The sequence below is a fragment of the Vombatus ursinus genome, unplaced genomic scaffold (assembly GCF_900497805.2).
Source record: "Vombatus ursinus unplaced genomic scaffold, bare-nosed wombat genome assembly UNPS02014816.1, whole genome shotgun sequence".
In the NCBI taxonomy this organism is placed as follows: domain Eukaryota; kingdom Metazoa; phylum Chordata; class Mammalia; order Diprotodontia; family Vombatidae; genus Vombatus; species Vombatus ursinus.
The window spans coordinates 22,618,420-22,639,652 of record NW_020954594.1 but is presented as its reverse complement, the minus strand read 5'-3'; the positions used below and the strand labels follow the sequence as shown (position 1 = coordinate 22,639,652).

The window sequence follows — 21,233 nt, the reverse complement described above, 5'->3', positions numbered from 1 at the left end:
TCCTTCCATCTCTGACTATAAAATCCTATGAACATTAAGAAACTCCACAGTGGTTTAAAACAATAAAACTTTAAAATAAGATATTAGGATACAAGTTCGATCAGAAATCAGAACTCTCAAAACAAAATTACGAAAAACATCATGAGGAAACAAGCAGATTAATGTGATTTCATAGAGCAGGTAAGTGTCTGAAATCTGAATTCAATCCAGGTCTCCTTTACTCCAGGTCCAGGATTCTGAGTAGTATGCCACCAGCTGCCTAGATCTCAGATTGGATATTCCTTTTCATTAGTTTGAGGAATTGGAAAATAGAAATGGGAACTATGTCCTTGGCTAGCAGAAGAGGGCTTAGTGATTATATGCTTACTGCTCAAGACCAGATTATTTCTCACAATTTACCAATACAATTGACAAATATCACATGCTATTTCTATAATCAAAAATGTGATTGTTGTTATACTACTTGATCCAATCAGAAGAGCTGGGAGAAAATAAAATATGGAGTGGAGCAAGAAACAGAAAGGGAAACCAATAATAAAAGCAACATTTTTTTTCGTAGTGAAGAATGACAAAAATTGTACCTGGAAACTAGGGATAGATATTTTTTTGTAAGAAAGGAACTAGGTCAATTTTGGAGATTCTAAGGGTTTACTTTTTTCAGAACCTGAACTGATAAATAGATTTTATTAATTTTTTTAAAGACAGTCAAAGTCGAGTATCCTTCTGCTTTCAGGAAGTTTTTCCATTGTGTTCCAAATCAAGAGGTATTTCCTACTAGCATGGAAGGGTTAAAGAAAGCACTTCACTATATAGGAGACTTTTAAAAGAAATTCTGCCTGGAGTGCTTTCTGATCCCATCAAAGAAAATGGCAAGATGCACTGAGCAGTTTATTGTACCAGCAGTGGTAATAAATTACTGGTTTATTTGGAGAAGCAGGGTTGTTTTTAAAAGACTCTGGCACATGTTTTGTTGTCTTGGACCATAGGCCTTATTCCTGGAAACTGTCACTATTGTGGAAGAAAATGAAACCTTCAATGATTCAATAAGCATTCTAGCTTCATAAGAAATATAAGATCTAACCAATTCAGTGGACCTTGCAATTTCGCTATAATGTGTCCCACATGGTGCCTGACACAGGGTATATCATGTACTCCAGTCAGGAGGGTGCTGGAGCCAGTTCAAACCTGCTCATGAGAGTGGATTGTTAAATTTTCAGGGTGAACATTTATACCTCAGAAATCGGCAAATGTTACAAATAGGGCTTAATTCATTGTTTTGTTATTTTTCTAGACTAAGGAAAGTAATGGAGAAAATGTTAGTAATACATAATAAACTTAAAAGTGTCTTATGCATGCATTCCCCCCCACCCAAAGGGCCATTGTTTAACATTTACCAGAGCACTACTATTCTAGTTTTACCCCTTTGAACAGGGTGTGAGGTTGTATTACACAATGTTTTATGTTATAGCAGATTGTGTTCTAAAGATGTTTCTGTTGAGATGTTTTCAAATATGACTTCCTAAAACAGCATCTTTGCATAGAAGATGAATTTTGAGATAACCCAAGATTTTACCAATGTATCTACCCATGTTTCCCTTTTCTGTTTTTACAGCCTTTGTATGCAAGACAACTTTCCTTTGACCTTTCAGTCCTGTGTCATGCCAAAAGACTGTGAAACCACAGACTGGTCATCATGGAGTCACTGCTCCAAGACCTGTCAATCAGGGGATCTTTCCCCAGGATTTAGGAGCAGGAGCCGGAGTATAAAACATATTGCCATAGGAGGAGGACAAGAATGTCCTGAACTACAAGAAAAAGAAGCCTGCAACCTGGGAGGAGAACTTCTGCAGCTATGTACTAGGTATGGGACATTTTTTGTGACAATTCAAAGTTACATGAGACCTTATTTGATATTGTTGCAGGGGGAAGGAGTTATTCCAGGTAATCAGTTGTTGTGTTGCATTATTCTGAACTGTATTTTTTTAAAGATTTGAGTCTCCCTATCTCACCTATACAAAAATTTGAGGGCTACTACTTATGACTCGATTCCACTACCAATTGCCATGGAGAATTTGCCCTGTTCTATTTTTGACCTGGGTAGATTCCCTTTCCTTAGGCAACCTAGTGGGCCTGCTCTGCCAGGACTCAATATATTATTTCTGAACATAGTGCAAAAACTTGATAGCAATAGTCCTCTCAACTCAGAACTCCTGAACTCAAGAGATCCACTTGTGTCAGCCTCCCCCATAGCTGGGATTACAGGTGTTTACCACTATAACAGGTGGTAAATTGTGTTTTATTTATTGTTTTCAGTTGTATGGGACAGCTATGCCGCACAATGGATAGAGAGCAGAGCCTGAAGTTAGAAAGATACCTCTTCATGAGTTCAAATCTGGCCTCAGATACTTATTAGCTCTGTGACCCTGAGCAAGACACTTAACTCTGCTTGCCTCAGTTTATCATCTATAAAATGAGCTGGAGAAAGAAGTGGCAAACCACTCCAGTACTTTAGCCAAGAAAACCCCAAACGGGGTAATGAGGAGGTGGATACAATTGAAATTGCTGAGCAACAAATCTTAGCAACTAGGCTTCCCTCCATCATCTATCTTAATACAAAGAGATCTGATTTCAATTCTGTTTCAGTATGCTTTTGCTAAGTACCTTCTATAGGCCCAGCACTGTTCTAAACATTGGGGATGCAAATTAAAAAATAAAAAAAAGAAAAGAAAGATAGTCTTTTCCCTGAAGGAGCTTATAATTTAATGGGAAAAGACAGCACATAAAAGGAAGTGGTGGTGGTGCAACACTAAGGAGTAACACATTTTGTGGAGTTCAAAGGACGCAAAGATGGAGATGGAAAATAGAGTCATTTGTAAAGTCCAGATTCCAGTCCTCTATAAAGGAAAGCTTCAAGTTTTAGGAGGGGGTTAATGTTCTTCCCCTCAACCTTATAATTAGAAGACAGGAGAGTGGTTGAGTGATTTGGGAAGGTGTTGAATATCCAAAGAGGAAGGGGCATGGTGATGAGATGTCAGGTTATCAAGTCATCATGAGTGAGGGATCAATCATGTTCTGTGGAGTCCAAACCAAGCAGAGCTGCAGATGGAAAGTAAAGAGTCAATGTCTCTGGATAATCAATTCTATTGAGATTAGAGGATTTAGCAGAGACCTTAGATAACATCTAATCCAAAATCTTTTATTTTAAAAATGAAGAAAATGAGGTCTCAAAAGGTTAACTGACTTGCTCTGGATTTTAGAGGTAGAAATAAACCTTCCTAGGATTCCTACTCCACTGCTCCAAATAGAGTGCTCCAAAATGTCTTTATATTATGACATCTTTATGATGTCACTCATGGAAAAATCAAATGTGTGTGAATTTCAAAACATCAATTTTTAAGTAAGCTATTCTTAATATAATATCAGGGACACAATCCAACTAACCTTCTTATTATTTTTGCAACTAATCTCATTTTTTTTCCTGTAGAACAATTCCACTTGGCCTTAATTGTCCTTTGGGGAAGCAAATATAGGGAAAGATAAGGCATAACAGCAATTTCCCCTTTACAAATTTTAAAAATTTCACTGTTCGGATCCAGAATAGTAAACTGTCCCCTGTGTTCTTAATAATGGCCAGGCAAGAATGAGATCCGGGTCTAATGATGAACACAGTGACCAAAACCTTCCTGTCTTCATTTTCCATTTCTAGGGCACTTAATGAGTAACACATAATTCCTCTTATTGATGTTCACCAAAGCACATTTGCTGCTACATGTCCTTTTTTGCTATTTTTTCTCCTCTTTGGGGAGTCTCTCACAAAGACAGTCTTTTTCTTGGAATTCAGGGTTAAAGGTGACATGCCCTAGATCATGTACGGAAGTCCATGTGGCTTCTAAGCTTGTAGAAGATGATTTTTGTTGATGCTCATGAATTACTTAGTCTAAACTACATAATCACCAACAGATATATTACCTGATTTCAGCATAATAGAGCTGAGTGGTATTGATTCAGCCAGGACACAGCCAGGCAGACCTCTTAGAGTTGTGGTTATTGTGCCTCATTTGTTGTATTTTAAGATATATGCTCATAAAGTCTATGAAAAGCATAGCATTTGCCAATTTCAACTGGAAACAGTTATCCTATAGTCTTACAATATGACAACCTTGCTGAAGTTGACAATTCTCCAACTTTGTCAAGATGGTAAATTGGTATAAAATAAGAATCCTGGGGCATTACTTGCAATAAATGTTAGCTAACATTTAGCAGTGGGAGATGGTGTTGCTATTATCATGTGCAAACTATGATTCCATTTAGGTCAGAGAAGGGAAACCACATTAGCCACAGTGGCACCCAAATCATATGATACCCTTTAGTCTGAATGTTGGACTATCACAGGAAAGCATAAAAGCAATGTGCTTACCTTTGTTTTCAGTTTGACATCAGTGAAAAAAAAAGAAAATATGATAGGCAGAAAAAAGTTTTCAATGCACTGCTAATATTAAACAATCCAATATGTCATATATTGGAACTAGGATTGACTTATTTTCCCACGGAACTGAAATGCCTCTGTTTATGAATCTCTTCATCATTACTTTATCTCTAATACTTGGGAGATGCTCCTTGGGTTTTCCATTTTCATCATCCTTGCTACAGCAGCAGCTGGTGCTCTAATGGATCCCTTCACAGTATTACTCTTCTGTCTCTCTACAAAGTGTACTTTCCTTAAGCTTTATAGCACCATCGTTCCTCTTACATACTATTATTTTATTTTAACATGATCAAATCTTTTTAGGGCTATGTTCAGACTTAAACATATACACAGATCATAAAAATGTGATATTTAATATGTATGTAGCATATCATTGATGTGGGCAATTCCTGGTGTAGAAATTCCTTTTACAGGAAAGGATTAGTAATTTTTGTATACTGTAGTACTAAAGAATTGCTTGAGGCACTGCTAAGGTTAAAGGGTTTGCACATAGTCACCTATATAGAGATAACACTACCAGAAATCAGACTTTAGTCCTCACTTTCCTGAATCTGAGGACAGCCTTCTATCAATTGTGCCATCTGTCTGTCCTACATAAGTATATACAGATATATATTTATTTATATCTATGTACATGCATACATACATAAATATACACACATGCAAAGCTATGTTGGAGTCAGTTATAGCCAGCAAGCAAAAATTGGTAAATTTTCAGTGTGATCATATATATTTCAGAAATGGACAATTGCTATAAATCATACTTCCATTTATTGTCTTGCTGATGGTCTAGATTTAAGAAAGTGTTGATAATGCAAATTAAACTTAAACATGTGTGCATCAATTTTTTTTGAGAGCCCAGTTGTTAAACATTTACCAGTATATGCTTGTATTGCTTTATAAACATTGCTTAAACTCACTAGTGCAGTAGAAGGCTCAGGGAATGGAGTTACCATCTGATTAGAATAATGGGGATTACAGGCTAATAATAATAATAATGATAATAATGATAATAGTGATAATGATTACTGACATTTTCATAGTTCTTTAAGGTTTGCAAAGTGCTTTATAACCATTATCTCATTCTATCCTCACTATACCTCTGCATATACACATATATGTACATATTATATATATGTACACATTTGTATATACTGTATCAAGTAATCAAGCACTTAAGAAATCTTAAGTGCATACTGTGTCTCAGACAGAGAGGAATAGAAATATGAAAATGAAATTGTGAAATGATCCCTGAACTCAAGGAGGTTATATTTTCTGTGGGAGAAAATATGTATATTATACATACACGAAAACAAAATATATACAAAATGAATTCAAGATAATTTTATTGGGGAAGGCGCTATCAGCTGGGCAAGTAAGCTAGGCTGTATGTAGAAGGTGATTAAACTGACCTCGAAGTTCTCTCTTTCTCTCCCTCTTCCTCCCTCCCTGCCTCCCTGTCTCTGTCTCTGTCCCTCTCTGTCTCTGTTGCTGTCTTTCTAATTGTGCCCTCCCCCTACAAACAAAACACACACACACACACACACACACACACACACACACACACACACACACACACACGTTAAAATTATATGTGCTTAACTATAGAAAAATGACCAAGAAGAATTCTTCTCTCTCTGCTTCCTGACTTCTTTCAAGTCTCAGATAAAATCCCATCTTCTGCAAGCCTTTCCCAGTCCCTTTTAACATGCCTTCCCTCTGAGTTTTTTTCTAATTAATCCTCTCAATAACTTGTTGGTACATGTTTGTTTACATATTGTCTCCTCCATTAGACTGTGAGCTCCTTGAGGGAAAGGACTGTTTATGCTTTTCTTTGTATGCCCGGTTCTTAGCATGATGCCTGGCACAAAGTAACAAAAATAGTAACAATAAGTAACGTTTATATAGTGCTTACTAAGTACCAGGCACTGTGCTAAGCACTTTGTAATTACTTATTTCATTTAATTGAAATAAATTTAATTTAATCCTCACAACATCCCTGGAAGGTAGGTTCAATTATTCCCATTTTCAGATGAGGAAACTGAGGCAAACAGAGATTAAGTGACTTGACCAGAGTCACACAGCTAGAAAGTATGAGGCTCAGTTTGAACTCAGGTCTTCCTGACTCCAGGCCAGGTGCTCTGTCTCTCCAATGTGCCACCTAACTGACACATAGTAGGTAATCTATAAAATGCTGGTTCATGTAACTTTACTTGAAAGATGATAATATTGAAATGTAAAAAATTCAGAGTTTCCCTCTTGTTTGAGATTATTGTTAAAGTTTATACTCGCTATGTCTGGGAAATAGGAAAAGTAAAATCTGACAGAAAGAAAAGTGTTTCATAGGAGTGTTGACTTCAAGTATTATATTAGCCAGGTCCCCAGCCTCAAAATTAATTATTAGTTGATAGAATGAAAGTGGTTTTCTAACTTATCTAAGTATCTGGAATTTGAAATTTTATTTTAGAAAATGCTATTTAATTGCAATAACAACTAATGTGTGATAAATCTCTTATAAAGATCTCAAAGCAGAATCTGGGCTGCTGACAGCAGTATTCTGTGAGGCTGTAGCACACACACAAAGTCCACTTGAAAAAGAAGAGATCAACATTTTGGTCTTGATGGGAGAGATGGACTCTTGTTCTCTTTGTCCAATGTACATATTTCTGATCCTTAGTATGTATAAACTAGAGCAACTTTACTCTGTTCCTAACTGAGAAAAATCACATTGAGGTATCTTTGTGTATCTCCTACAGACCACTTTGATTTACTCTTAAAACTACTCCCTGTGACAAACCAGTACTTCCTAATATCTGCTTGAGGCATTGAACCTGATGTCAGATTTTTCCAGGTGCTTTTTTGCCACTCTTTCTTGAGAGTGCTCTGAGGATTAGTTGATTTTTAATGGATACCGAAGGCAAATAAAGAGGCAAAGAAAAGAATTTTAACTAAATTCAGTTTATTAAACATTTCTTGAGTACCTACAGTATACAAAACACCATGTTAAGATGTGTATGTATTTTTGTATTTGTGTGTGGGAGTAGGGGGTAGGAGTAGAGGAGGTGTGGAGTACAATCAAAAGATCAAAGATTTAGAACTGAAAGAAACCATTGAGATAATCCAATCTTTCCTACTCCTTTATTATTTTTTAAAGATGAAACATATTCAGGAAGAATGAATAATTTTCTCAGGATCACAAAGTTATTTCAGGTAGATTGGGAGAATCAGCTGTTTTACAAAGATATTTATCCCTATGTGTTATGTTTGTCAGTTATGATTCTGGCCCTCAAAGAACTTACAGTCAAGAGAAGAGAGTCAAGACAAAGAGTAGGAGAAGGAACAAGAGGAAGAGGAGGAGGAGAAAATAAAGGAAGAGAAGGAGGAGGAGAAGGAAGAGGAAGGAGGAAGAGATGGAAGGAGGGAGGAAGGAAGAAAGAACTAGGAGATATGAGGCTTGGGTTCTATCCTTTTCACTACCTTATTGAATGACTTGTTCATTCTTCCCCTGTTATTTCTCAAGGAGATCAGTGCTTGTCTCAGTCTTCTTTACCATGCTCTTGCCTTTATACTAGAGGACTTCATCATACATATTGAAATCGAAGTTTCTTCAAACAGTTTAACCCCCCAGCTGCTCAGTCTACTCTGTTCCTATGACCTTCTCCTCCAGTTCACCTAAGCTACACACAAATAGGCATGGTTTCACCATCGCTTCTGTGATCAAGAACTCTGAAATTCCTTTATTTGATCATTCCTTCTCTCTTTATGCCTTGTTCCTTCAACTTCTGTGACAACTCTCTGCCCCTTGGTACTCCTCCAGGTTATCACTCCTGTTTGGGTTTCACATTCCTCTCATCAAATCTTGGCTCACTTCACTGTCCCATATTCTTGAATCTAATCCTCTATTGTCCTGTTGCCACCTCAATTACTTCAATCACTTATCTTCTCCACTCCTGTGATACTTAATGGAACTGAATAAAGTCACAAAAACCTGTCAACTGGTTCCACTACAGATTTATGTGATCTAATTTCATCTTGCCCCTTACTGCAATAAGGACATCATCTTTTCTTCCCTGACTAATCAATTCTCTGTTCCATTCCCCACAGCAACTGTTCCCAACCTCTCACTATATTACATGCTCCTCCATCCCTATATACAAATAGACTTAATCTCAGCCTCACTTCTGTGCTTAAGAATTCTGAACTTTCTTAGTCTGATTCTCAAAGCTGACCGAGTTGCCTAAAACTTTGCTGATTTAGCACAGCCTTGGCACACAGCTCCTAAAAGAAAATGGGGATGTAAGAGACAGACTCTTGGTGTTTCAGAAATAATGTCCCCTCTTTCATACCCTCCCTTGGAGAGTTTCACTTTGATCTAGAGACTGAAAGGACCTGCAGGAACAAGGAGCAGATAAGACAAGACTGAGGGGAAGAGGTTCACTATCGTAAGAAAAGTAGGGATGAATGGGCAGAGGTTGAAGCCATGCCAGAACTTGTACCTGGTCTGACTTAGGAGCCTATTGAGTGGCAGAAACACTTTGTCCAAGGCTTAGGACAACTCAGAGATTGTTAGTGTTGATCTGATTTGAGAGCCACTTGTGTCTGTTGCTGAGAATGACTTTGAAGAGTGCTTTCTTTTTTTTTGGACAAATAAAAGCTTTATTGTATTTCTCTTTGTTTTTTTTTTTTTGGATTTATAACAATATTGACAACTATTTTATCCCTCTAGAAAGCACAAAGCTGAATCAATCTAACTAGACATATTTAAGCTATCTTAAAACTCCCGTCTATATCTATATCCACATCTACATCTGTATCTATAAAGTTTGTGCGTGTGTATATACACATATATACATACACACACACACGATATATATTTTTTTCATTTAGAATTCTTTCATATCTACATTTTGCTTCTTATATGTTTGATGAGGTTGATTATTATTATGGGACTAAGTATGAAAAATTAAATCTCCTGTACACTTCTGGTTTAGATAATCAGATAAGTGAAGAATTTTTAAAATTGTATTTATTTTATTTTGAACTTATGAAATAAAATAAGAATTTCCATAACATAGCAGAATAAAAAATTATTGCACATGAAACTGCAAATCTATTATGTATAATTTACTGTATTTTGTAATGTAACTTTATTTTCCCTTTTTTTCTTCCCTCCCCATCCACTTCTGCTCTACAGCATTCTTGCCTTCATTTACCTGAATTAATTTCTCTCTTTACTGACCCATTCTTACGGAGCTGGATGGTGGGGGATGTCTAACCACAGCTATCTCTTCCTCTAATTCCAGTTAGCTGTGGCTTATGTAGTTACAGCTTAAAACTATTTCCACCTTTAATGATCATGAGTGTGTGTGTGTGTGTGTGTGTGTGTGTGTGTGTGTATGTGTGTTGTGGCATTTTTTGGAAATTATGTACACACTATAGCTATCTTGTCTATATCATTTGTTTTTTGACTGAATGCACAGGTGATCTTGGTTATGAAAATCCCATAATGAAATACCATATAAAATGGTGTGGTGCATTGCTATACAATCCAAATTAGTGCTACCCAAGGGAAATTTCTAGTTAGGGGTTCAAGGAATGAAGAGTTAAGAGAAATGATACTTTATCTAAGGGAAAATTAGAATAGACCTTGGGAGCACATATTCCTAACACACACAGACCCAATAGTTATCTGAGCGATTAAGCACATTAAATTGTTATTTCTATACCATACCCTGAAAAACCTGCTGAGGCAAAGTCTCACATCTGAAGAGAGTAGCTAATACAGAAAGCTCAGCCTACAAAAAGGAAGCTGGAGTTACTTTATGAGCATGCCCAGTAAGTCCCTGACTCAGTGAATGATTGATGGTTCAGCAGATGACTGGTGATTTAGCTTGCTGTATTCAAAAGTACTGACAGTTGGTATACTGAGAAAATAGAGGCCCATATTGTAAGTTCCTTGTCTCCATTTCATCTAACCAGCCCTTGAAATTATCCTTCATTCTCTCTTTAGTCTCTGATGAAGAAGCCAACCAATTGATCTCACTCCTTCCCACTCTTTGCACACTCAATCAGTCACCTTCCCTATTTTTAATCTATCCATGTCTACTGGTTACTTCTCAATGTGAACATGTTTTCCCTGTCCTGAAAAACCCTCACTAGATCCTACCATCTTTTCCAGTATACTACTGTATTTCTCTCCTTCCTTAGCCAAACTCCTTAAAAGAAAAACAAACAAACAAAAAAAAACAGACTCCATTTTTTTCCTCTCTCACTCACCCTTCAATCTTTTCCAACCTTGTTTCTGACTATACTATTTAACTGAAACTGTCCCTCTACAAAGTTAGCAATGATCTCTTAATTGCCAAATCAAATGACTTCTCAGTTCTCATCCTTCTTGACCTCTGCAGCATTTCACACTTTTAAATATCCTCTTCTACTGGATGCTCTCTCTCAATTTTTGTCACATTTTTCTCTCTTGGTTCTCATCCTCCTTATCTGAATGTTCCTTCTTAGTTTCCTTTGCTGGATTATTATCACTATCATATGCCATAACTGTGGGGGTACCATAAGACTCTGACCTAGGTGCTCTCTCTCTCTCTCTCTTTCTCGCTCTCATTTGCAGTACCTCTAACCAGCTCAGTGCCTTGAATCTAATAGATACTTAATAAATAGGAAATAAATGTAATTGAATATGTTCCATTATGTGTCTGATTTCATGGGAAATGGGTATCTATGGTCTGGGATTCAAAGAGAGGGATCAAAACGGATGGGAGTAAGTGAATAATTTAAATCTAAAACCATACATGGTTAGAGCAACATGGTATGTGTGCTACCTTCCCTACCCACAGCTCTGGGATACTTTTGACTGTTTCAATAAAACAGTGTTGCTGAAATAGTTGAGGATTGGAGGAAAGTGGGAGTCATGATCTAAAGGCCTCCAGGGAACCAGCTTCAGATGTCACAGCAGAGAAAGATAGTTCCTTGGTAACCGGTCTTCACCATTGGTCCCCATCTCTCTTTAATAATCCTCTTTTAATAGAATCTGGGCCTTGTTTCAACTGTCAGAAGCCAGCACCTTTTTTTACCTTGATTCCCCTTATTCCATCTGTATGTTATCAGAGTATATTGTTTTGTGAGTCCCCATTGTGCTACTTTATTGTAAGTCCTTTTGGGTTGAAGATTTTGTTGCCTGGTTGTTGCTTAGTGTATTACAAATGGCTCTGTGCAGCTATGGAACTCTATTAATAATACATATGTTGAGTTTGGCTAGCAAAAGCATCTGTTCACGAGCAAAAAGCTTTTCACTCCAGAGTAACTTTTCATAATCAATAGTCCTGCTATACAGCTCTAAAAGAATTACCACAGCACAAAATGTGTAAAGCTTGATCAGTCCCCTTTATTTTTGTCAGCTGTTCAGCTGAACTGGCAAGCCCAATCTTTTCTGAATGCTTCTGACCTTTAATGAGGCAACACACATTTCCATAAATTAGTACTGCTGTAATTCCCTGATTTTTAAATATATATATATATATATACATATATATATACATACATACATATATATATATACTTTGAATTTCAATACATTGCATATGTGTTCAATTCAAGGAAAGTGAATGTTTATATGTATATATGTGTTTAGTCAAAACACGATAATGTGATGATCCAATTTTTTTCTTGAATCTTCATCATTAAATCAAGTAGGGATTTGATTCCACAGAGATTTGTAGCAAGGCTTTGAGCTGAGCAAGAGAAAAAAAAAAGCCTGAATTCTTAAGCACTTTCCAAGTTTTAGAAAAGTTAAAAGATTCTCTGATAATTCAGGACTTTAAAAAAAGACTAAGGATTTCAAGTTTTTGTTAAACCAGGATTTTGAGTGTGTCTCATTATTTTATGAGTACTAGATGTCACAATTAGGGGGATAGTGGTCTATTTAAAATACTCACAAAAGGTGCTTACTATTCTAATATCAGCATTGTTAATTGGGATTACTTTACTTCTTACCCAAGGATAACTTCTGTTTTTTCCTATTGGATTGAGAACAAAGTTTGGGTCGATTTCACATGGAATAAGCAGCATGTGTGAGGATTTGGAAGACACCGAGAAGGGCATCTCTTACCCAAAACATAACTCTTAGACTTATATTAGGTAGATAACTAAAATCCCACAATTCTCCTCCCCAACTGATTCTTTTGTGAAGGCCAACTAGGCCATCTTTTGCCTCATTTCTTACCTAGCCTTAAATCATTAAATCACTGAATAGGCATTGTCTCAGACAAACTGAGACCTGGGAAAGACCTTAGTTTAAAAAGGCAAAGTCTCCCACTGCATTTGGGTTCATTGCCAGTCATCCTGACCTATGTCTTGCCACTGGACTCTGATGACTCTAGAGGAGTCAGTGGGGCTGATGACTTTGCACAGCTCCACCTCACTTAAAGTCAAGGCATCACCCTCCTGATGTCATTGGTCCTCTTTTAGAAAGCAGGACAAACAACAATAATCTTATCCCCTATTAAAATGTGCCTGGGAGTCATGACCCATTAAACCTCAGTCACTTTCTAGATTGTATTTTCTATATTACATTGAGAGCTCTTTGACATCTGGGACTATGTCTTATTTTTGGACTAGATTACCTCTAATGTCCCTTTTAGCTATAAATTTATGATCCCCTGAAAAGATCAGGAGGACCCAGGGCACCTTTCACAGAGTAAGAAAATACAGAAGAGAAAGATTGGAGACACAGGGGTCTCTAAGTTGTTTGAATTCTTTCCAGATTTTCCATTTCTTCCCCTACTTTTCTGAAATATGTCATACCTGGGAACTTCAATGTACTGATGAGTGCTACAACCTTTTTATCAGGACTTTCAAGTGGAGACTTCTTGCCAGAACTGTTATCTAACTTCAACCTTCAATCTGTCACAGGAGAAACTATCTCACTAAAGTTTCTTTTACAACAATACTCTCCCCTTCCCCCTATGGATTAGATATGTTGGAATTTTCTGCACTTTCAGTTTTCAAAAGTTTTTGTGAAAGTTAGCTCTTGACCATTTCCCATGACTAGAATCCCCATTGAAATGTTTACATATGAACTTAGTGGAATGTGTTCCTAAGTTTGAAACTGAGATGAAATCAGTATTCCACATCTAAGCTAATTTGACATATCTTAAAATAATGTCAACATTGGTTTATAGGAAAGTGATTGCTACATTGTGAAAGACTAGTAGTCAGCCATCATTGACATTTTAATTTCTAATCAATTAACCAATCAATCAACATTGGTTAAGCACCTACTGTATGCAAGCACTATGGATACAAAGACAAAAATGAGGGGGGCAGCTAGGTGGCGCAGTGGATAGAACACCAGACTGGAGTCAGGCAGACCTGAGTTCAAGTCCAGCCTCAGAGACTTGACATTAACTGTGTGACCCTAGGCAAGTCACTTAACCCTGATTGCCTCACCCAAAAAACAAACAAACAAAAAAAAGGACAAAAATGAAACTGACCCTCTAATTAGGCGCTCATGTTCTATTTGGATAGACAACATGTACATGTATAAGGGTAAGGAAGGAGATTTGTGATCTCTTCTCCCCTTCTCCTGCCCCAGAGTGGCTAGTGGTATTGCAGAATGAAGTCACACATGATGAGGCTTTAATGCGTAAACAAGATGTGTCTTTACCTTCATTTATGATCCCCTTATGAAGTGAAAATATTTTTCATTGGGCAATAAGGGAATTGTAATTAGTAATTAGATAAGGAAACAAGCTAGCCATACTTCTGGGCCTTTAAACAGCTGGATGAATGTTAGCAGTTCTTGCTCAAGTTGAGGAGTCCAGGCTCAAGAGCATTTGGTAAAGTCAGATCTGGCTGCCTGTATCAGAGGAGATCAAGAGGTAGGAGGGGAATTTCCTCTTCCCCTCCTTCCCACCTACATACCAGAGACACAGATGTCGACATGCAGTTGCCGAAGGGAGGAAGCAGCTATAGGAACCTGTCTGCCCCTTTTGAGAGAAGAATGCTTATAGACCAAAGACCTTGGAAGCCCAGCTGAACAGCCCATCAGCAGAAATGCTGTACTCCAAAAGACTCTATGAAGAGAGAAAGAAATTTTAGACCTTGAAATGCCAGGAATTGTGAGTTAACCCTTTGCACTTTTATATACTACATATGTGCCTTACTCTAAGTTTGAACCCACTTGGTACATAAATGTTCTCTGTATTTGTGAGTGAGTATTCCCTAGAATTTTAGTGGGGATATTTTTATAACTACTGTTTTCAATATGCCATCTGAGTCAATGACTTTTGATAAAAGCTGATTAAGTCTATTGGCTGATTGTTCATTGGAAGTAGTCCACTGGGAGCTTAGGAATTATTCACAGGGTCACTTCTAGAACCCTAGTGTAGTAGTGTCCTCTTCAGGGACTCAGCCATCAAGTATGAGCTCAAGCTGGAAATTACCTAAGTAGGAATGTTACATAAGTGTGTGTGTATGTACATACTTATGTACATATATACATACATATAGCTATGTATACACACACGTATAAATTATATATAGGAAAGACTTCGCATAGAAGGTATTATCTGAGTTTTAAAAGAAACAAGAGACTCAGAGGCAGAAGTGAGGAGGTCTTGCACATCAGTCACAGTGGGAGGGGAAGACAGTGCAAAGGCACAGAAAAGGAAATGGAGCGATACCTATGGGGAACAATGAAAACAGTTAGGAGGGAAGGAAGGAAAGAAGGAAGGAAGGAAAGAAACAAAGAAGGGAAGGAAGAAGGAAAGAAGGGGAGGAGGAAGGGAAGAAGAGACAGAAGGACAGAAAGGAAGGAAGGAAGAGAAAGAGAAAGGGAAGGAAGGAGGAAGAGATGAAGGAATGGAGGCAGGAAGGAAGGAAAATAATTTATTAAGCATCTACTATGTGCCACGCATTGTACTAACTGCTTTACAAATTAATTCTCACAACTCTGGGAAGTAGGTGCTATTATTATCTGCATTTTACAGTTCAGGAAACTGAGGCAGCCAGAGGTTAAGTTACTTTCCTAGGGTCATATAGCTAATAAATGACTGAAGCCAGATTTGAATTTAGGTTTTCTTGACTCTAAGGAGTCATAGGAGGAGTAATGCTTAATAAACTTGGAAAGTTAGGTTAAGATCAGGTTGTGAAGGTTTTTAAGTGCCAAATTGAGGAGTACATGCTTGATCCTAGAGAGCAGATAGTCATTGTAGCCTATTCTAATACAGAAATTACATAGCCAATATTTCACTTTAGAAAAATAATTTTTTCAACTTTGTGGAGGATTATAGAGAGAAGAAATGAGGCAGGAAGATCAATCAGGACACATTGGCAATAGTCCTGACTAATTGGGACTGATCTAGGCTGTGTGAGAATAATGAAGGATATAGATGTTGTGGAAGTACAAATGACAAGGTTTGGCAACTAATTGTATATATGAGGTGGTAAAGAGAGGAATTAGGAATAATGCCGAGGTTGTGAGCTCAGGTAAGCGGAAGTTTGAGGGGGTGAGGATAATATATATATATATATATATATATATATATTTGGACATGTTGAGTTGATTATAGGACATTCTATTGGAAAGGTCTAGTAAAGTTGTTTGACTGGAGCAAAGAAGACTTGCAATATGTTTATATATACACATGCACATACCCATGTACATATACACACATAAACCTCTGTATATATACATTCATATACATATATGCACATATGTGAGTATATATGCACACATACATACATATCCAGCCTCAGATACTTACTAGCTGTGGGATCCTGGGCAAGTCTCTTAACATGTTTGTCTAAGTTTCCTCATCTGTAAAATGTGGATAATAATAGCACCTACCTTCCAGGATTGTTGAGGTAATAATTATAAAATACTTAGTACAGTATTACCTCAACAATCCTGGAAGGTAGTTGCTATATATGTATACACACATACATAGATATATGTGTGTGTAATTTACAGAGATGGTAGTTAAACCCATGAGGTTACCTGCTGAAGTAGCTGATGAAGTTACCAAGTGAGAATGTGTAGAGAGAGTGGATTGTTGTCATCAATGAATATGCATGGGGCCCTTCTCCCTGTAGAAAGCCTACTAGTTAATTAGCAAGCATTTGTCAAACTCTTTCTATAAGCCAGGCACTGCACTAAGCAATATTGAAGGAAAGGCACTTGTAATGGGTGAGACCAGGAAATACCTTCGGTAAAAAGTGGAATTTGCACTTAGTCCTATAGGAAACCAGGGAAGCAGGGATTTGAAAGTGACCGGGCAGAGAATTTCAGGCATGGGGGACAGTCAATGAAAATGTATAGTGAGGAGATGAAATGTAATGTCTGAAGAACATCAAAAAGCCAGACAGGGCTTTGTGAGTGCTATACTTACTCTATTTGGTCTTGGAAACAACATGCCTATCGCATAGTGGGTGCTTAATAAATGTTTGTTTATTGATTGACATGGGATGCTATTGACTTTTCTTTCTGTGCTACCCAGAATACCTCCGTGGGTCTGGCACTCACTTTTTTGAGCTACTAATTAGTCTATGATTTAGTGATCTAAAAGAGGAGGTCATATCATCCCAGTAACTCAGAATAGTTAATATATGGTTTCTGGTGCTCTGCTAGCAATGGCAGGCAGCAATGGATACAGGCTCTGCCCTCTCTTGAGTTGGTAATATCAGAAGGGCTGATTTGTCTCTCCCATCCCTTGTCTAACTGTTCTGCTTGAAGAGATTCCACAGCCAATTTCAGGGTACTATTGACCCATATTATGTGGGACCCTGGCCTTTGAAGCTTCCATCAGCTGGAAAAGGAGGTTAAATGAAGATGCTGAAAAAACATCTGAATGGGGTGAGGGAACTTGAGGGCTGGCTAAGGAGGGCCTATAGTCCTTGACATAAGTTTTGTCCACTAAGGGGGAAAGGTTCAGTCAGTCACGCAACAAAGTTTCCCAGAGGCATAAAGCCTATCAGTGTAACAACTTCTAAAGGAGAAGGCAAGTAGCATTTAGCTGAGTGGAGTCCTTTGATTTCTTATTCTGTCAGATCTACGAGGAGCTTTCTCAGGTTGGTGGAGTTCAGGATGTTCAGTTTTCATGGCTGCTGAGTGATTTGTGACTAAACATCGAATAGAGCTTTTGAAAAAGAAATAGGGACAGAGAAGCAAAGTCTACTAAAAGATCTGAGTTTCTGAAATGAATCTAGAAGCCCTTTACCGGTCTATTTTCTCCTTCTTCTCTTGCAGTGTTGGTATTTTCTCTGAGGTGGTAAACGATATCGATAGTGATAAATGTCTTGTGTTTACCATAGAAGTATTTTGTCCTGTCTAGCACAGACAGCACTTTCCCTGCCTCTGAATATAAAGTGGGAATATTTGATCAAAGAGCTACCTGCAATATTTTATTACCACTTACTCTCATAGGAGAACTCTCATCTTTAAACTGTATTTTTTTCTTTTTCTATAATCATACTTTCAAAAATGAACTTACTGCTAATTTTTATGGGGTCATTCTAAAATAATTGAAAAAAGAGTTGAAATTTCATGTCCTATCCTTTTCAAACAGCAAAGAAATCTCTTTGACTTGATATGATTCTAACCTTTAAATGTAATTTGTGTCTTTTTATAAACCAGAATTACAATATTTGCACTCCAATCACCAGTTTAGCTAAATAGAGAGATGCTCATCATCAATAAATAGGACGGCCACTTGATCACGAATTCTTTGGCCTTATTAACCCATGAAACAAAGGAAAATGAAAAATGGCTATTAATCTTGTCTGTCTGTCAGTCAAAAAGTCAACAAGCATTTATTAAACATTTAGAAAGACAACAACAACAGAAATTTCCTACTCTCAATAAGTTCACAATCTAATGGAGGGAAGGATAGCATAAAGAAATTGCATATAAACAAGATGTACACAGGATAAATTGGAGATAATCTTAGAGGGAAGACACTAGCATTAAGAAAGATTTGGAAAAAGCTTCTTGCATAAAGGTGATAAGCTCCTGTGCAGTGTGTGTAGGCTCCTTATACTTCTACAGTGACAATGGCAGCACAGGATAGAAGGGGGCAGAGGGTCCAAGGACTACTTGGTCTTAGACTATCTATAAACATTTACCTATTTTTAGTACTCTCAACAAGTGATCCATGTTCAATGACCAATATGTGAATGTCATGTTGGAGGAAATGAGTTTTTTCAATGCTGAAACTTTTACTATCAATTAAACCAGAAGAAAAGGAAGGTAAAGCTAACTGATTATCTTTGGAAAGGCAAATAGGTTGACAGAATTTTCATGGATTCAAAGATGCATCATTTCACGGGACATTAGTTTGTCTCTTATTGAAATGCTTATGATAAGCATTTGAAAAAAGAGCCATGAAAATAATTATGACTTAAATCATCTATTGTAGTATATAAAGAGGTAGAAAAGGTATATGAAGAACTCAGCAAGACCCTCAAAATTAAATCAACATTTTTTTTGCTTGCTAATTATTGACTACAATGCAATGGTGATCAAAGGCAAAGAGTAAAAATATGTTAGAACATAAGATTAGAGATTAAGGAATTTTTAAAAAACCCAAAGACTTGCAGTCCATATACAAGATCCATACTCACGCATCACAAATACTTTCTTCAAGAGTACCATGAGATAAATTACAAACACACACACACACACACACACACACACATATGCATACACACACTAGCACACATGGTGGAGAGGAAAAAAGAGAGACTGATTCTATTTAGAAAGTAAGGTAATGATTAGTTACTAAAGTAGTAATCATTTCTGAATCTGCTGTATGCATACAATTAGACTTCATATTTATTAGAATAAAGATCAAAATTAGGAGGAAATTATAATAATTTATGGTATACAACTTCATTTGACCTGTTTTTAAAAGTTATTGAGGACAAAATGAGAATGGATGGAAAAAGTGTTATGTATGACAGTTCTATATAGAATTTTAACTGGAATAAATCTATTGTCATAATGAGGAGACAAAAAAAAACCTAAGAAAATCTCCTTAGTCATCAAACCCTGGGTTTTCCTGCCAATAGGAGAGGTATAGAAGCAATGGACAACTCTGGCTTAGAACATTAACTTTCTTAGCAATTTTATGAAGAAGGAGAGCAGAAAATTTTGAGTAATATTCCCTTGTGAAGCATCAATAAGCAATGGAAGGAAAAAATCGTTTTAAAGAAACCTTGGGGAAAGAATCAACTAAGCAAAGTCATCACAAAGACATTTAAGGTTGAAATTGGAAGGACAACAAACTAACAAACTAAGGAAGAGATCTAAAAAGATTTTTATAGCAAATTCTGTGTTCCTCTAAAGACATTGGAGTGCCCCCATTGAAATTCTAACAACACAGTCTTGGGCATGCTTCTTGAATAAGTGGAACATTATATTGAAGGGGGGAAAATATGGGTAAAGCTTCTGGACTAGGCTAAGTATATAAAGGATTCTTGTGCTTAAGGCAACATGGTTTTAAGGATGATGAGGTATTGATTCTCATTCAAACCTTGTTATTTTTGAAAGATGACCAAGAGAACATAAATGTGGCAGCTAGGTGGTGCAGTGGATAGACTGCTGGTCTTAGAGTCAGGAAGATCTGAGTTCTAATCCAGCCGGAGACACTTACTGGCTGTGTGACCTTGGGCAAGTCATTTACCCCTACTTGCCTCAGTTTCCTCATCTCCTTCTGGAGAAGGAAATGGCAAAGCACTCCAATATCACTGCCAAGAAAATCACAAGTGGGATCACGACTGAAACAACTGAACAATAACAACAATAACACAGGGAACAGAAATAGGTAAAGACCCATGTAAGTCCTGTCCAATTTATACAATTTTAAAAGTGAGAATCTATGCACATTATACAATACTAAATACATCAAAAGCACCCTTGATGAAGGTATTAGAAGAGAATAAGTAAGGTCTCAGTGATATTCTACTATAAAATACACCTTGACCAACACTCAATTGCCTAAAAAATGTAGATTACATTTGATTCAATAGTGAAGCAAAAGTCTTTTAAAAAACTCTCTTCCAATAAGATGTCTACCGGACATTTACCAAAATTATAAAATGTTCTTTGAAAATTTATAAAAACATACCTTCTTCAACAATCTTCTGATTTTAATGTCAGACAAGATACAAAACAGAAATATATGCTTCTTGGGAATATTTGCTGGATAGGTCTGGTGTCAAGTTAGGGTCAAAAGGAAATTTTCTGTGTACGATCAAGAATCTTCTGGATGTCTCTGTTAGTGGATGGCATCACGTTGATTTTATTCACTGTGCCGCCTAGATGTCTGCATTGCTATGGAATACCACAGTCTGTAGAAAATCAAGACTGGAAACCACCCAAAGAGTAATGGAAAAGACATGCTGTATGTAAACAGGCTGAAGTACATTACAAATAAGGGTTTATGCAAGAGAAATAACATGGATTCTAACATTGTCAGGGGAATTCAAGGAAAGTTCCCAGCATGTTAGATGGACCCCTACAGTAGATTTATGTGAGAACATGGAAGAGATTTCAATAAATTGAGTAGGCAAGGAGAGATTGCAATTTGCCTTTTTAGAGGGAATACCCACAGAAATGAGACCACATGTATATTGAGCAGTGTAGTATATTCATATAAATTTGTGTAATATTACTATATAAAGTACCAATCTTGAGTATGTCTACCTACCTTTCTTTTCTCTCTCTCTCTCTCTCTCT

General features: G+C 37.0%; 1 protein-coding gene across 1 annotated transcript in view; it reads left to right on the top strand.

Moving 5' to 3' along the window:
- The window catches only part of THSD7B (thrombospondin type 1 domain containing 7B), a 901,933-nt gene that overhangs the window by 212,006 nt on the left and 668,694 nt on the right, over nucleotides 1–21,233 (top strand). The window contains exon 3 of the mRNA XM_027835643.1: nucleotides 1,613–1,861. Within this exon, the coding sequence (XP_027691444.1) occupies nucleotides 1,613–1,861 (249 nt within the window). The remainder of the gene's footprint in view (nucleotides 1–1,612; nucleotides 1,862–21,233) is intronic.